Source organism: Chlorocebus sabaeus, chromosome 2 (assembly GCF_047675955.1).
Source record: "Chlorocebus sabaeus isolate Y175 chromosome 2, mChlSab1.0.hap1, whole genome shotgun sequence".
NCBI classification, from domain to species: Eukaryota; Metazoa; Chordata; class Mammalia; order Primates; family Cercopithecidae; genus Chlorocebus; species Chlorocebus sabaeus.
Window position 1 is genome coordinate 49,310,773 of NC_132905.1, and position 15,808 is coordinate 49,326,580.

Here is a 15,808-nt window from a genome sequence, read left to right on the forward strand (position 1 = left end):
AAAAACCACAATTCCTTTCGCACCAACCTAATATTTGCTATGTATTGTGAGACTGAGAGAGATAAAAACCATTTTCTAGAAGTCCCCAGATTCACCTATTTTTGAGTAGAATTAGGCATCAGGCCTCTTCTTCTAATTGTTAAATTATGTGTTTGATCTTTGGGGTAGTTATAAATGATGATAAGTGGTAAGAACACACGTTTTCTGTGATCACAGATCAGTAGTACAATTTTGTGGATCCAGTGGAAACTAGTTGGCTTGTACTCCCAAGGCGCTAGCCAAGATCTGTGCCTAAAATCATGTAGGCTTATTTGACAGATGCTCATATCTGTGTTTGACCATTCTTCAAACAAGAATCCAGGAGAGTTATACATGAATAGATAAACTTCAGCAGCTGCATGCCCTGAGAGGTCTCAGCATTGACACAGGCTCAGGCAACAGGCGTCTCAGTATGGCTTCTGAAGACCTCTTGGGCTTTTCAAGATTCATGTCATGCCAAGTTCACCTTGGGTTTCTGCTCCTGGAGTGCAGTGCCTGTTAGTGCAGAGGTCTCAGTAAGTCCTTGACCCATGGAGCACTTTTGCTTCTATTTTCTGTGGCCTCTGGGTGGCTGATGGAGCAAATTTATTCAGTATCAAACAGGGCAACTCCATGGTATTCGGTTAAAACAAGTTACTCAACTATTTTCTCCCCAAAGATGAAATGAGTTAACATCCCAGAACTGATTTTCTTACACAGGTAATGTCCAGACCCCTTGAAGAACATTCTAAGGATCTTCCAGTCCTATCAGTGAATGTCATGAGCTCCTGAAGTTCTGTTTTTTCACTAAACATAAATGTTCACTTCATGATACTTATGTGGAGTATCAAAAGGAAAATAAATAAATTGTATTTATTTATTTTGATACTTATGTGGAGTATTCAAAAGGAAAATAAATAAATTGATAGATAAATTGCTGGGAATCATTGCAGTAGATACAAAAGGGGGAAAAATTCTTTCTACTTTGTTTTTCCACTTTAGTTCTTCATGGCCTTGACCTGGAGAGTGAGCATTGCATCTTTGAAAATATCGGGGGGACAGTGACTCTGATACCCTTGAGTGGGTCCCAGTGCTCTGTGAATGGTGTTCAGATCATGGAAGCCACACATCTAAATCAAGGTATCTCATTTTAATTTTCAGAGATCTTTGTATATATTGTTGTGAGAAAACAAGTTAGCTAGACAATGGGGGAACATGTGCCTCTTAGAATTAATTGCTGATTAGGTATAAAAAGGGTGAGACTGCTTCAATAGGCTGTTCCTCTTCTGTTTGGCTGGAGGACTTTTTTATAATACCCATTGTCTTGTTTAATTACATGTGAACAATTATCTGAAAAATTGTTCTTATGGAAATAAGACATTAAAGGAAATTTTTAAGTTAAAAAGTACCCCTCAAATGCAAAACCTTAACACAATGGTTTCTTTTAATAATTTTATTTCTATTATTTATATTCATCTTAATAGTTATAATTGTAACATACATAGAGGATTTGGTATCATGTCTATTTTTTGTTTTGAAAATAGCTTGAATATCATAGAAAAGTTGCAAGAATAGTACCAAGAACTTTTTAATTTCAAAATTATTGGAAAGTAAATAGTGTCCTGCCATCCTTAAATACTTCATTGTGTATTTCCTTTAAACACTAACATCTACATTAGGACACTAACACTGATACATTTCTACCATTGGATCCTCAGACCTCATTCAAGTCGTGCCATTTGTCCCAACAGTGTTCCTTGTGGGTCCCATATTTAATCCAATTTCCTGTATGGCATTTGGTTGTTACCTCTCTCTATTCTCTTTCAGTCCTGAACTTTTCCTTGACCTTTCCTAGACTTTGATGACTTTGGCAGTTTTGAAAACAGTAGGTCAGGATGTTGTAGAATGTCCCTTTACGTAAGTGTAGGATTCACCTGTTGATATGGTTTGGCTCCGTGTCCCCACCCAAATCTCATGTTGAATTGTAATTCCCAGTATCAGAGGAGGGACTTTTATGACTTCGGCAGTTTTGTAAACAGTAGGTCAGATATGTTGTAGAATGTCCCTCTACATAAATGTAGGATTCATCTGTTGATATGTTTTGGCCCTATGTCCCCACCCAGATCTCATGTTGAATTGTAATTCCCAATATTGGAGGAGGGACCTGGTGGGAGGTGATTGGATCATGGGGGTGGATTTTCCCCGTGCTGTTCTCTTGATAGTGAGTGAGTTCTTGTGAGATCTGATGATTTAAAAATGTGTGGTGCTTCCCCCCGACCCCCTCTCCTGTTGCCATGAGAAGACATGCCTTGCTTCCCCTTTGCCTTCTGCCATGACTGTAAGTTTCCTGAGGCCTCCCAGTCGTGCTTCCTGGTAAGTCTGTGGAACTGGAAATCAATTAAACCTCTTTTCTCCATAAATTACGCAGTCTCAAGTAGTTCTTCATAGAAGTGTGAGAATGGACTGTGTCCCCTTATGATTAGACTAATATGCATCTTTGGCAGGAATATCAGAAAAATGATGCTGTTTTTCTCATATCTCATTATACGGTTTCCATTTGTCCCATGACTGACGATGTTCACTTTGATCACTCAACTAAGGTGCAGCTGCCAGGCCTCCCCAGTGGGGAGTTACTCTTTTCTTCTTTGTTATTAGTAAGTATGTGGGAAAGTACTTTGAGATTGAAGGTACTTTGATATTGTAAATTTTCCATTCCATTATGGAATATTACCACTTTCACCCACTGGTTTTAGAATGCATTCTTTTTTTTTTTTTTTTGGCTGAATTAATTGTTATTCTGATGGTTGTTGCCAAATGGTGATTTAAAAAAAAATTCGTCATTCTTTCTACACTTATTAGTTGGATTTTCATTGTAAGAACTTTCTCTTCTTGCCATTTATCTATTTAAAGGGTCACACAGCTTGCAATTTTATTTACTAGGTTTTGGTCTGTTTTTTGTCATTATTTATTTCAATATCAAGTTGTCCTAGATTTGGCCACTGTTTCTTCAAGCTGGCTCTCGTGTCCTTTCACTTGTCCTCATTGTTCTGTAAGCACTTCATTACTTTCTGACACAAGATATTCCAGACTCATCTTGTACTTTCCTCAAGCTAACCAATTCTCCAAGGAGCCCTGGTTCCTTTTGGTACAGAATGATATTTAGCAACCAGGTATGTTCATTGCTACTGGAGTGTCACTGCTTCCATATCCTTTCTGTGAACAGAGCTAAGAAAATGTGTGTGTGTTTGTGTACAACTTTTACAACTGTACTTCTATATCTATTTATATTGGTAGTTTGAAATATCTGTATTTCAGTATCTATATTGCTAATGAGGAGTTTATACCAATACACCAATACTTCTAATCCCAACCCAATACCATAGGGTTAATTGTAGTTTTCTCACTTATTCCTAGCTCCTTTTTCTGACAGTGATGAACCTGGCTTCCATTATGTAAACCATACACTGTTATTCTGCCCTCCTCCTCACACTGGGACCCTCCTCTTCTTGCTCAGACCACGAGCATGGCTATGCTTGGCTATCACGGCCCTCACCCTTCCATAGTGCAGAAACTTTTCTCAGCCCATGCCATTTGCCTCCACTCTCATGCTGATGCCTACTTTGCTCTTGCCTGCCTAATAGTTTTTGGGATGAACTATGTAAGAATGAGGGAAAGAAAGACATTGGCGTGTTTAGACCCCTTTTTGTATGTCATATGTTATACATAGTCTTTATAATTACAGTTTTTAATGGTTGCGCACTATATAATTGAGTCTGTTATGACGTAGGAATTGGAGAGATGGGGGCTGGAAAGCATGTAGTTTATTTTGGGTTAGCCAAGTTTGTAAGCAGAAGTCAGTTGCAGGGAGGTACCTCAGAAATGAAGGAGACATAGCGTGGACCAAGGACGTTATGCTTTTGGAGGAGGTGCATAATGTCCGTCAAAGATGCTCTAACAGCAGCTGATGGAGCACCAACCTGGGTACACATCCACATCCATCCACCCACCCATTCATCTCTCCATCTGTTTTTTCAACTTTATAAAAGTAAGTTGAGCAGGGGAAATATGTGAGTACTTTGGAGCTGGCCAGGAAGATCAGAGGTCAGCAGTTGTAGATGACCAGCCCAAAGCAGTGAGCACTCAGTGATCCCTCAGTGATTATTACCAATGCAGCATTTCCTGCTTTTTTGAAATGGGACAAGGGCTCTGGCAATGTAGAATGGAGTGGCAGGTTATTTCCAGGCAGCAGGATTAGTCGTAGTGGGAGGCTATATCTGCCTTCAGCCCAGAAAGTGGCCATAATTGGCTGGCAGATGAGAGGTCACCATGTAGGGCTCTGTAGAGGCAGTCCATGCTTGGGAACTCACAGGTTCTAGTGCTGACAGCAGGAGTAATGGGAAGATACACAGTTAAAACACGATTTACTGACAACCCCTTCAGTGAATCCTGTACATGGAGTCTAGACTGTAGTCACATCACCTGTCTGTTCTCTGTGGGAACCTCAGACAGAGGTCCTGCTGCTGTTCCTTCAGGCAGCAGAGGCTGGTACAGACTGGTACAGGGTTATGATGACAGACTGTCTCCTTTTCCCAGGGAGAGAGGAATGTACACAATAGAGCTCCATGTACTGGCTGCATCTCCTTCAGTTAGGTCAGAAGGAAGTAACCTTGTTATAATCACTTTGTTTATTGTTACAGGATTTTTACAAGAGGCTTGTACTGGTTTTCAAAATTATTAATACATGAGTAGAACAAGGTCACTATTGCCTCTCAGAATCGTGGGAAGTAAAGCATGTGTGTTTTCCCCTGATTGAGTGTACACTCCATAAAACATTATAACTCCTTGTAACTGCTTTCTCATATTTGATTTTAGTTATTTTGTCACTCTTGTAGTATTTTCTACTTAAATGTAATTTTTTTATTTTTAAAATCAACTTTTCATGTGCTTTAATCTGTTGTTTGTGTTTTCTTTGGTAATTTTAAACTCTGCCGCAGAACTACTCAACGTTTGTTTTTATTTTCCCTGTGATTTAATTATTTTATTTTTCAGGATTTGTTTTGAAACATTTGTTTAATACACCTGGGGTTCATTGGTTTATAAAGCGTAGCTCCAACTTTTTTCTTCCCCATATTGGTATGCCATTTATTATAACCTTTCCCTGCTTATAGTCATCTCCCTTTTGAAGAAACTTGCTTTACCTAAAATGAAAACACATACAGCATTATGTCTATTTCTTGGCCTTCCTGTTCCAGTACTCTGTGTTTTCATTTTTGAACTGGTATCATATAGTTTTGATGTTTATTGTTTTATAATATGTTTTAATCTCTATTTTCATTGGAGTGTCTTTTTACTATGTGTGCTTATTAACTTTTCAAAGAAATTGTAGGATAGTTTTGTTGTGCTAAAATATAATTTGAGGAGTTAGATTCTAATTTCATTTGATTTGTTTTCATTTGGAAAAATATATTTCCATCTTGGGACTTCTGCTAATGCAATATCCCTCTTGTGTTTGAATTGTCATCTATTAGTAAAACACTGAAAGTGTTTAATGTATACATTTGTTGAACTGTGTTGATTTATGTATACAAATTCCAAACATATTATAGTTATATAGAACTGAGATTACTTTGGGGGAATTCTTTAGTATAAGCAGTTCTTAAATCACAAATAGCCCCCAAACATCCATACTGGCTGCTGGATCCACCTGGCTTTGTTGCCCCCCACTTTTGAACTATTTTGGAATAGTTCTCTGCCACAGCCACTCTTCTCTGGAGCTCCTGGAGCTCCCACCACCTACAACCCTGGCCACTTGATGCTGAGTAGATTATATTTATCAGCAATGTTCCTGCTGTGTTATGGATAAAATAGTCTCTTGTGGATTTGCTGAGAAGCTAGCATGTAATGCTATTTCTGTGATAAAATCAGTACTGAATTCCAGACACCAAAAAGAAAAAGGAACTTTTAGAGCACACACACGGACACTGCCTAGAACTTAAAATTTAATTTTGGGGTTATCCTTCTACCTTCCCCACTGCCTTCAGTAAAGCTTATTTGCTTATTTATTTAGTTAGAAGAAATTGTTTATATAGCTATGATTACCTCTCTAATTGTCTTGTGAATTGAGGCATGGTAAATAAATAATGTATCTCCCACGTAGTATTTTTATTAAGTGGTTTTTGATCTTAAACTTTTTCCTAAACTGAGAGTTCATTTAAATAATATGCCTATTCTGGTTAATGATTCAGGTTAGGAACTAAATTTTTTATCTTCATTTGAAAGTATAACTTTTCCTCAGAAAGTACTGGTACTAATTGGCGTTGAAGGTTAATTGTCAGAATTGTCTTTCCCTGCGGGATGCTCTTAATTGTTTTATTAGCAGGGTGCCATGATCTTCGGATCTGATGGGCTTGAGTTCCTCTGGCATTCTGCTGTGCTACTGAACAGCTTTCTCAGTATCACTGTTAATGAAATTAACATAAAAATACTATGTTTGAAGGTGTTAAAACGCTGTGCATTGAATGTAAATGTCATTAGCACGTCTTAGGGCAATAAAATACGAAATGACTTTGTTTCAAGGCATTGTACAAAAGAAGCAAGGTGGTAACTTTTCTTTTAATTACACATACTTTAAGACTGAAAGATCTCATTAAAGAAAAAAAGTCTATAGTCCTTCAGAAATTAAGGATTAGAATTCTTTACTTAACCTTTCATGATGTTTGTGGATTATTAAAATGAGGACTGGAACATGTTTTTAAAACACAAAATGATGTGATATAGCGTTTCTGGTTATGAAAATATGTAGTAAAAATAAAGGACATGGATGAGATGCATACATTCTAATATCAGAATAGTGCTTACCCACTGGAGAAGAAGGAGAGGGTTATATCAGGTGGAGCTACAAAAGGATTTTCAACTATATCTGTAAGAAAACAAAAAGCTAAAGGGAAAAAAAGCATATGAACTTCGTTAAAACATAATAAATGGGGAACAGCATTAAATATAAAATAAAACAGTTTTTAAGTAAAATTTTTAGCACATTTCTGCATAGTCCTGCCTTCACTTAGTTAATTTCTACAGAGTCAGATTTGAATTAACAGATAGCAGCCAAGTCTCTTGGAAATAGGTCTTAGGTAGCTATATACTTACCATGTTGGATCAGCCCTTCATCCCCTAGCCCTCACCCATGACCCCTGTCCAAAAATAATTACAGCAGACCATTCATTATCATTCGTGCCCAAATTCATGCATTATTTCTCTGAAACTTAAGTAATTATAACTTAATGTGTGCGCTATTTCATCTCGTTAGCTCTCTAAGCCAGGTTAGGTAACACCTGCAGCCCTCAGATCATTAAGTCCAGGTAATCCTGGTTTCCCACGTTTGCTGTCCTTGTCCCAGTTTCTGGTTAATTGGAGTGGTTGTTGGCCTAGGACCCTTTCTGACCCATTGTTTCTTGGTCCTCAGAATGGACCTCACTGGTGTTTGGCCCATTGATCAGATCAAAAAATAAAAAATAAAATAAAATAAAAACCTTTTGAGGCAGACCCAAGCAGCGTTTTCCTTTTATAGAAGTAAATGATGTCAAGAAGAGAGACTGCGGCTGCATGGTAACTGAAGTCACAATGATTCCTAGCCATATTAACTCCACAGTTGACTGGATTACTGGTTCACCGTACACTACCAGCAGCTTCCTACCTTTCCACTACTCCTTTCCAGTTTTTTGCTGATATTTGGTATTCAGATGTCTCTTTATTTTAGTAAATTTCTGTTCATTTGGAAATGTGTTATTTAGGCTGTCCCATTAAAAAAACACTGGTAATAATGATCACTTCCTTATCTAAATTACTTACCATACATGTGAATGCCAACTAATAGGAGATTTATCTAAATTTAGCAGATTGTCACCATTGAGGGCAAATTATTTTTCTGTATCAGTTAACTGCCTCACTTATGTCAGATTGCATAAACTGTTTCCCCACCTTAAATTATAGGAAATGTTTTCATCTGTTAGTGTCTTCACTCAAATGAAAACCTTTGCTATTATTGTGAACATTAATTGTGATGACATATATAATGTGTATTGCCTGAAGTTTTTCTCCTCTTTTTTCAGTTCTTCCAGAAATAGTGATGGGATATGTAACATTATATCTAACATGCTCTTCAATTAGTGTATTCTCCAAAGCTTAGTTCTCCTCATTCCATACTGTGATTACATAGGATTCCAAAGAAAGAGGAGCCAGTTCTTCAAGAAAGTGTGAATTTTACCAAGAAGAAAATGTGAATTTGATCATGATACTAGTCCACAGAACTTGAGCTCTTCTTGGTAGTGGCTTAGACCCTAGATTTTTTTTCTTTTTTCTGTTTTATATTCTTAATATAAAATGATACAGCAGTCAGATGCATTGCAATTGAAACAGTATTTCAGCTTTTGTCCTATAATTGCTAGGAACTCTTCTCTCTTATTTTAATTACTATTTTTTTCTTTTGACTGTAATATGTTATTTTAAAGCTGATAGTTGTTAAATGCAATTAATTTTTCCATTCACATAAGTGGACTCCTTTGGTCTTACTTGTTTGTCAGATCCATTGACTGTTCATCTCTTCTTTTAGAAGTGCTACAGAATTGGCATCTGGGAAATTTATACTTGGGCACATTTGAATGTGTTATGCTTGTGTGCCAAAATATATTTTCATCTATTCAAGTACTCAGAGGGAACAGATGATTGTCTGCAGAGTGGTGCTGAGGAGACTTTGATAAAATTTTCATCTGCTGGAGGGCTGCTGTGAGTTGTTCACTGACAAATTAAAGAAGAATTTTGGTGGAACTAGAAAGAGAAACAGATCTCCTAGTGGTTTAGCCAAGGTATCCAGTTAACAGAGGAGACCTTTTATCTGTCAGCAGATATCAATGTCTGTTCCTCCACTGACTCACCTGCACTTGACCCTAAGCATTCATCATATGTCTTCCTCAGATTAGAGACATGCAAATGTGACATCTGTCACTTGTATGTGGGCTGATTCAACAGCTATTTTTTAATGTCAAAGACCTAACTCTTCTTAAAGGACTATACCTAAAGCTAGTGGTCCTCCAAGTATGTCATCAACATCAGCATTACCTGAGAGCTTGTTAGAAATGCAAATTCCCAGGACCCGTCCTAGACCTACTGAATCAGAAAATCTGGGGATGAGGCCCTGCAATCGGGTTTTTTATGTCTGTGATTCTGATGCATGTGTCAACTGAAGAATGACAAGGTTTGTAAATTTGGAAAGGAGAGCTTTATTTTTTATAAGGCCTGCAGGGTGGCCATTCTGACAGGCTGGGAAGTGTAGCCTCCAGCCAGAAGCCAGAAGCAGACACATTAAGGGAGGGGAAAAGGGAGCAGGAATTTATGCTGAACTGACTAGCTGAATGTGCATATTTAATAAGCTATAGGAGGAGTCATGAATATGTATGAGAGGAGAAACATTAGCGTGCACAGTTGAGCTTATGCCTATTCATGGGTTGCATTAACAAAAACTGGCAGGGTTAGCATGATGCAAGGGTAGAGTTTTTGGCCCTCTGATGTCAAAAGGTGAAGCAGAGGACATGGAAACATTCACTGTGCACCCTGTAGATTGGCCAGAACCACTCCATGGTCGATGGTTCCTTATCAGGAGGCAATGCTGGTCCTTTGTGTGGAAACTGCAGAAGGTAGGGGCAGTCACAGTTGGTTGAAATCAGAGGTGAAGCAAGTCTTTCCAATGGGCTGGTTTCTACTGAACACTGAGGAATGAAAACCGTGACAGTTAGCAAAGGAGGGAGTATAAGAAAGCATGTCCTACCTCCCATCCTGTCATGTCCAGGAACTTGATTTCCAAGGTTTCTCTGGGGTCCCCATGGCTAAGAGGGGGTCTGCTCAGTCAGTTTGATGGCTTGGAATTTGACTTCTCATGTGTTTGAATATGAGAGCAAGTGGCCAAAGCTAGTTACACTGGAGTTAGTTTCTTGGTGCACCAGACTTCTGCACATGAGACATATGTTTGTCAATCTGTTTAACCCTTTTTTCTCTTTTTTTCACTCATCACATCTATTTTACTTGATCTCTCTTCTCCTTTTAAAACTTCATTTTCAGCTTTACATTCAATACATTGGCTTTACAATATGCCTTGGCATGGATTTCTTGGAGTTAACCTGTTTGGGTTTTGCCAAGCTTCTCAAATTCATAGGCTTTTGTCTTCCTCTGGATTTGGGAAGTTTTCTGCCATTGTTTGCTAATTTTTGGGTTTTTTTTCCTGCACTGTAGTCTTTGCTGTCTCCTTCTGGGACTATAATTACATGAAAGTTAGATATTTTAGTATTGTCTCACACTTCCTCGAGGCTCTGTTTACCTATTTTTATTTTTTGATAAATTCTTTTTTCTTTGCTTTTCAGATTGGATCTTTTCAGTTGACCTGTGTTCAAGTTCACTGACTTTTTCTGTCATCTCCATTCTGCCTTTGAGCCCGCCAATGAGTTTTTTATTTTGAATGTTGTGTTTTTCAGTTGTAATGTTGGATTCTTCTTTATATCTTTTCTTTGTTGAAATTTTTTTTTCCACTTATTTCAAGAGTATTGAAACATTTATTGGAGCTTTTTGTTATCTCAGTATAAACATTTGTTGGTTGTTTTTTGCAATTCACATTGGGATTTTCTTGGTTCTTTCTGTACTGAAGAGTAATATTAGATTGTGTCATAGATGTTTTGGATATTATGACATCCTGGGTCTTGTTTAAATCTTATGGGAAATTTTTATACTCTTTGTTTCAGCAGACAGTTTACCTAGTTGGATGCAGTCTGTAAGTTACAGTCAGCCTGTGTAGATCGTGTCTGCAATTCCACTGCTGCTTCAGTATTCAGATCCTTCGCAGTGCTCCTCCAATAGCAGTGGGTGTGCTACCCATTGGCCAGGCTCGGGCCTGTGCAGTGGTCTGTCGCTTAGTTCAGTTCTCAAAGTCTTAGCCTGCTATTGAGGATCAGATCCACGTGTACACACGTGGGGGTGAGCCCAGGAGTTAATAAACAACTCTGAAGTTGCTTTCTTCCACATTTCCCTCTTCACCATCTCTCTTGCACTTACTGCTTCCCTTGGGTCTTCCCTTCTGTGGAAATCTTGAGCTTTATTTATTCTACTCTTTCATATACTTCCTGCGTCTGTCTGCATGTCCACAACCAAGAAGTGAGAGTACAGGGAAAGAAAAAAGCAACAGGGATCTGCCCACCCTCTTGGGGGACTACAACTCCTCTGATGGGAAAGAAAGATTCCCCTTCCTCATGAGTCCACTGTTGCTGCTAAGGGACTCTCTGCTCCTCCTCCAACCTGAACTAGGGGGCTTCTCCTGGAGTTCTCTCGTTTGCACTGATGTACACTTTTGGCTTTCTTCCTACACCAAGCTGGGAAGCACTGCAGGCAAAAAATGGTAAATTCACAGTTAGTTCAGTGGTGCTTCCAGTCTCGGTTTTCCTCAATCCACCTGCTACTGTTTTTTTTTTTTTTTTTTAAGTTCCAGGGTACCTATGCAAGATGTGCAGGTTTGTTACATATGTAAACATGTGCCGTGGTGGTTTACTGCACGTATCAACCCATCGCCTAGGTATTAATGGCATGCATTAGCTATTTTTCCTGATGGTCTCCCCACCCCACCCTCCCCCAACAGGCCCCAGTGTGTGGTGTTCCCCTCGCTGTGTCCATGTGTTCTCATTGTTCAGCTCCCACTTATAAGTGAGAACTGTGGTGTTTGGTTTTCTGTTCCTGTGTTAGTTTGCTGGGAATAATGGCTGGGAGAACTGGGTAGCCATGTGCAGAAAATTGAAACTGGACCCCTTCCTTACACCTTATACAAAAATTAACTCAAGATCGATTAAAGACTTAAATGTAAAACCCAAACTATAAAACCCTTAGAAGAAAATGTAGACAATACCATTCAGGACATAGGCATGGGCAAAGATTTTATGAAGAAATTGCCAAAAGCAATTGCAACAAAAGCAAAAATTGACAAGTGGGATCTAATTAAACTAAAGAGCTTCTGCACAGCAAAAGAAAATATAATCAGAACAAACAACCTACAGAATGGGAGAAAATTTTTGTAATCTATTCATCTGACAAAGGTCCAATGTCCAGAATCTGCAAGGAACTTAAGCAAATTTACAAGAAAAAAAAACACATTAAAAAGTGAGCAAAGGACATGAATAGACACTTCTCAAAAGAAGACATACATGTCGTCAAGAAACATATGAAGAAAAGCTTAACACCACTGATTATTAGAGAAGTGCATCAGCTACTCTTTACTTTCCAAGGCCCTGAAATAACTATTGCATGCATTCTCTTCAGGCTATAGCTGAAGAGATTTATTTATTGGGAGAAATACATTTATTGGGAGAAACAGGGTGGAGCATGCTTGTTTCAGCTTATGCAGAACCAAAACTCTTCCCAGGGGTTGGTTTAGACTGCTGAAAAGGGGGATGTACCCAAAGTTGAATTCTGAAGTGAAGATATTTGTCTTAATGGCATATAATGAAAAAAGTGACTTAGATGCTCTTCAGCCAAAGTGTGTAGTGAAGAAATGTCCAAGACTGGAACGGGGATGGAGGGAGGAGTAGGAGCAGTGAGACCAAGGCTATTGGGTCATGGGCAGGTCTGTAGGGCTCTTAGGTCCTAGATCAGTTGCATGAATGGGAGTCCGTGCTGGCCCCTCAGTAGATGGTAACGGGGGCTGAGAGGTGAAGATGATGCAGTTTTTGTTTAGCTTGAAGGGAGGCTGATAGACGAGCTGTAAGGAAAAGGGGTTGAAGGTAAAAGACTTTGGGAGTTGAGAGAAGGGAGGCGTTGTGCAAGAACTATTTTGGAAGGAACAATAGGATATTGACACTTTGGAGTGTGTAGGAGCCTAGAAATAAATACTTGAGATGATTGCTAATAGTGAATAAGAAGTTGGTAACAAAGAATGTGGACTACTGGGCATGAATGGAAAGAAAGTTACTAATAGCTTGGCCAATTGTGTAATGCTTTCCCTTCAGTACTCTGGAATTTATCATGTGACTATACACTGTCTTGAATTGCCCTCTAATCATTTCCTATGCTTTCTACATTTTCCTTCAGAAGGACAGACCTATTTCTTATACAGATGTTCCTTGAATTACAATGAGGCTGTGTCCTGATACATCCATTGTAAATTGAAAATATCCTAAGTTAAAGATGCATTTAATACACCTAACCTATTGAGCATCACAGCTTAGTCTAGCCTACCTTAAATGTGCTCAGAACACTGGGCAAAATCATCTAATGCAAAGCCTAGTTTATAATCAAGTGTTGAATATTTCACGTAATTTGTCGAATACTGTACTGAATGTGTATCACTTTTGCACCATCATAAAGTAGAATTGTAAGTAGAACCATCTTAAGTTGGGAACTGTCTGTGATCGTTTTGTTTCTCCCATGAAGTGTTAAGAAAAATATCAGCTCCCACTTACCACCCCCTCTCCCTGCTCCCCCACACACATCTACAAATTTCTTTGGGAATGGGACTGGAGCGTCTCGAAATTTTACAAAGCTTCAAACTCAGCTTGTGCACACAGTTGGGCAAATCATTCTTGATGGATAATTTGGCTGGAAACTTCAGTAGCAAAGATTGAAAATCAGTTTTCTTTCTTCTCCAGAGTCCCAGAATCTAAGTTTCCAATTTTCATTTTACTAAGAGTAAACAGAGGTTGAAGTGATTTATCTAAAGCAGGAAATTGTAAATCCATATTTGAATTGTAAACATTGAAAAGGAAGGGACAAGGTCAATGTAGCTTTTTGGTAAGGTATCATGTCATTTTTATTCTTCATAACTACTAACTGATGATCTGATGGCGTGCTTTAATACTGATTCCTGCTGCCTTTGTTGCAGAATGCCTGTCATTCATTGGCAAGCCAGCCATTAACACCAAGCCATATGTCCTGCTTGAATTTGTTTAGTATTTATATGAAATTTTCTTACCCACCACAGACACCATGTTAGATCTTCATCTTTTCCTATCTAACTTCCCAAAACCATTTTTGATATAGAGAAAAATTACTATAATTCTCATGTTTGAAATAATAAAATCTGTGTCACCAAGGCCCTAGAACATATTACTTAATCTGTTCTTAAGTATTGGTATGTATTAGTGGAAATTAGATGTTCTCTTATCAGTTTCCCCAAATGGTACCATCACCATAACTTATTTTAATATAGATAAATATTTTTAAGATATTTTAAATCAGAAGGAAAATGTCATACACAAGCAAGTTTCTTTTTGCTTGAATCAGGCAATGAAATAAGAACTTTACCTGCCCTACCTCACTTCAGCCTCTCACTGAATACCATCTCAGAAAATTATATGTTCCTGACAGAGTTTGTTTTCTCCCCCTGTCACATATAAAATGATAACCTTTCTTTCCCTGAGCTTGCTTTCACAGTGTGTTGCATCCTCTGTGTGTGTGTGTTTGTGTGTTGGTTGGTGGAGGACGGGGGTATATTTTGGTTGGTGGGGGGCAGGGGGTGTTTCTAAAATAAAATGTAGAACTAGGAGTCCTGAAACAGAATTAAAAAGGGCCCCTCATTTTTATTGGCACCACAGCCTCTAAAGTGTGAGCCACACACTTTTGGGAACACAGTTGTCTCATATGTTTGTAGTATTTGTAACCCAAAATGAAATAATTGGTACATCATTACCTCAAAAATATTCATATGAAAACACTAGGAGAAAAAATGAATTGTTTTATTTGTGCAGTAGCAGAATTAGAAAATTTCATAAAACTTGAAGAGGGTAATTATTGGTGATATTAATGATTATTGTCCCTGTATTCCTTAGGAATCACTAGAAACATTTACAGATTTACTTCTTTCAGCTTACTTGAAATCTTAAAATAGAGAGTCTCATGTGAAACCAGCAATGTCTTTGTCTACTGTTTCACAATGTCATGTCCCCTTCATCCCCTCTGAAGACTGCCTGGAATTTGTCTGTCTTTGGGTACTTAGCAAGCTCTGAATTAATCTCAAAGAAGTCATTATTTCAAGGAGGTTTAGCAATGCTTGCAAACTTACAAATTAAGTGCATCACATAAAGTCCATCTGCTGCTGTTAATCACACTGACCTCAGACCAAATGGTTGATAGTTGAAAGGAATTTAAGATCTGGAAGGCATCTTAGAAATTGTCCCGTTTGATGACTGGATGAGGAAACTGAATTCTGGAGAGATTAAGCACTGACTTGTCCTTAGCCACACCAAGATTTCTGGGCAGCACACACTCTTCAGGTTTCATCAAGAAACTTTACATTATCAGCCATTCTCATTCATTAGTTCTTTCATTCATTTATTCCTCTTTATTCCCTTCAGTTTGCTTATTGCATTTTAAGTATACATATGAGTTTTCTTTTCACAAAAAATAAAATATCCTGCAGGATCTATCTGATATGGTTTGGCTGTGTCCCCACCCAAATTTCATCTGGAATTGTAGTTCTCATAATTCCCACATGTCATGGGAGGGACCTGGTGGGAGATAATTGAATCCTGGGGTTGGTTACCCCCATTCTGCTGTTCTCACGATAGTGAGTGAGTTCTCACAGGATCTGATGGTATTATAAGGGGCTTTCCCCATTTTTGCACAGCACTTCTTGCTGCCATGTAAAGAGGACATGTTTGCTTCCCCTTCCACCATGATTGTTAGGTTTTCTGAGGTCTCTTCAGCTATGCTGAACTGTGAATCAATTAAATCTCTTTACTTTATAAATTACCCAGTCTTGGGTATGTCT

General features: G+C 38.3%; 1 protein-coding gene across 3 annotated transcripts in view; it reads left to right on the top strand.

The window, feature by feature from the left end:
- The window catches only part of KIF16B (kinesin family member 16B), a 313,597-nt gene that overhangs the window by 150,818 nt on the left and 146,971 nt on the right, over window positions 1–15,808 (top strand). For all 3 annotated transcript variants that reach the window (XM_007960606.3, XM_073008383.1, XM_007960575.3), the window contains exon 15: window positions 1,021–1,158. In XM_007960606.3, the coding sequence (XP_007958797.3) occupies window positions 1,021–1,158 (138 nt within the window). The remainder of the gene's footprint in view (window positions 1–1,020; window positions 1,159–15,808) is intronic.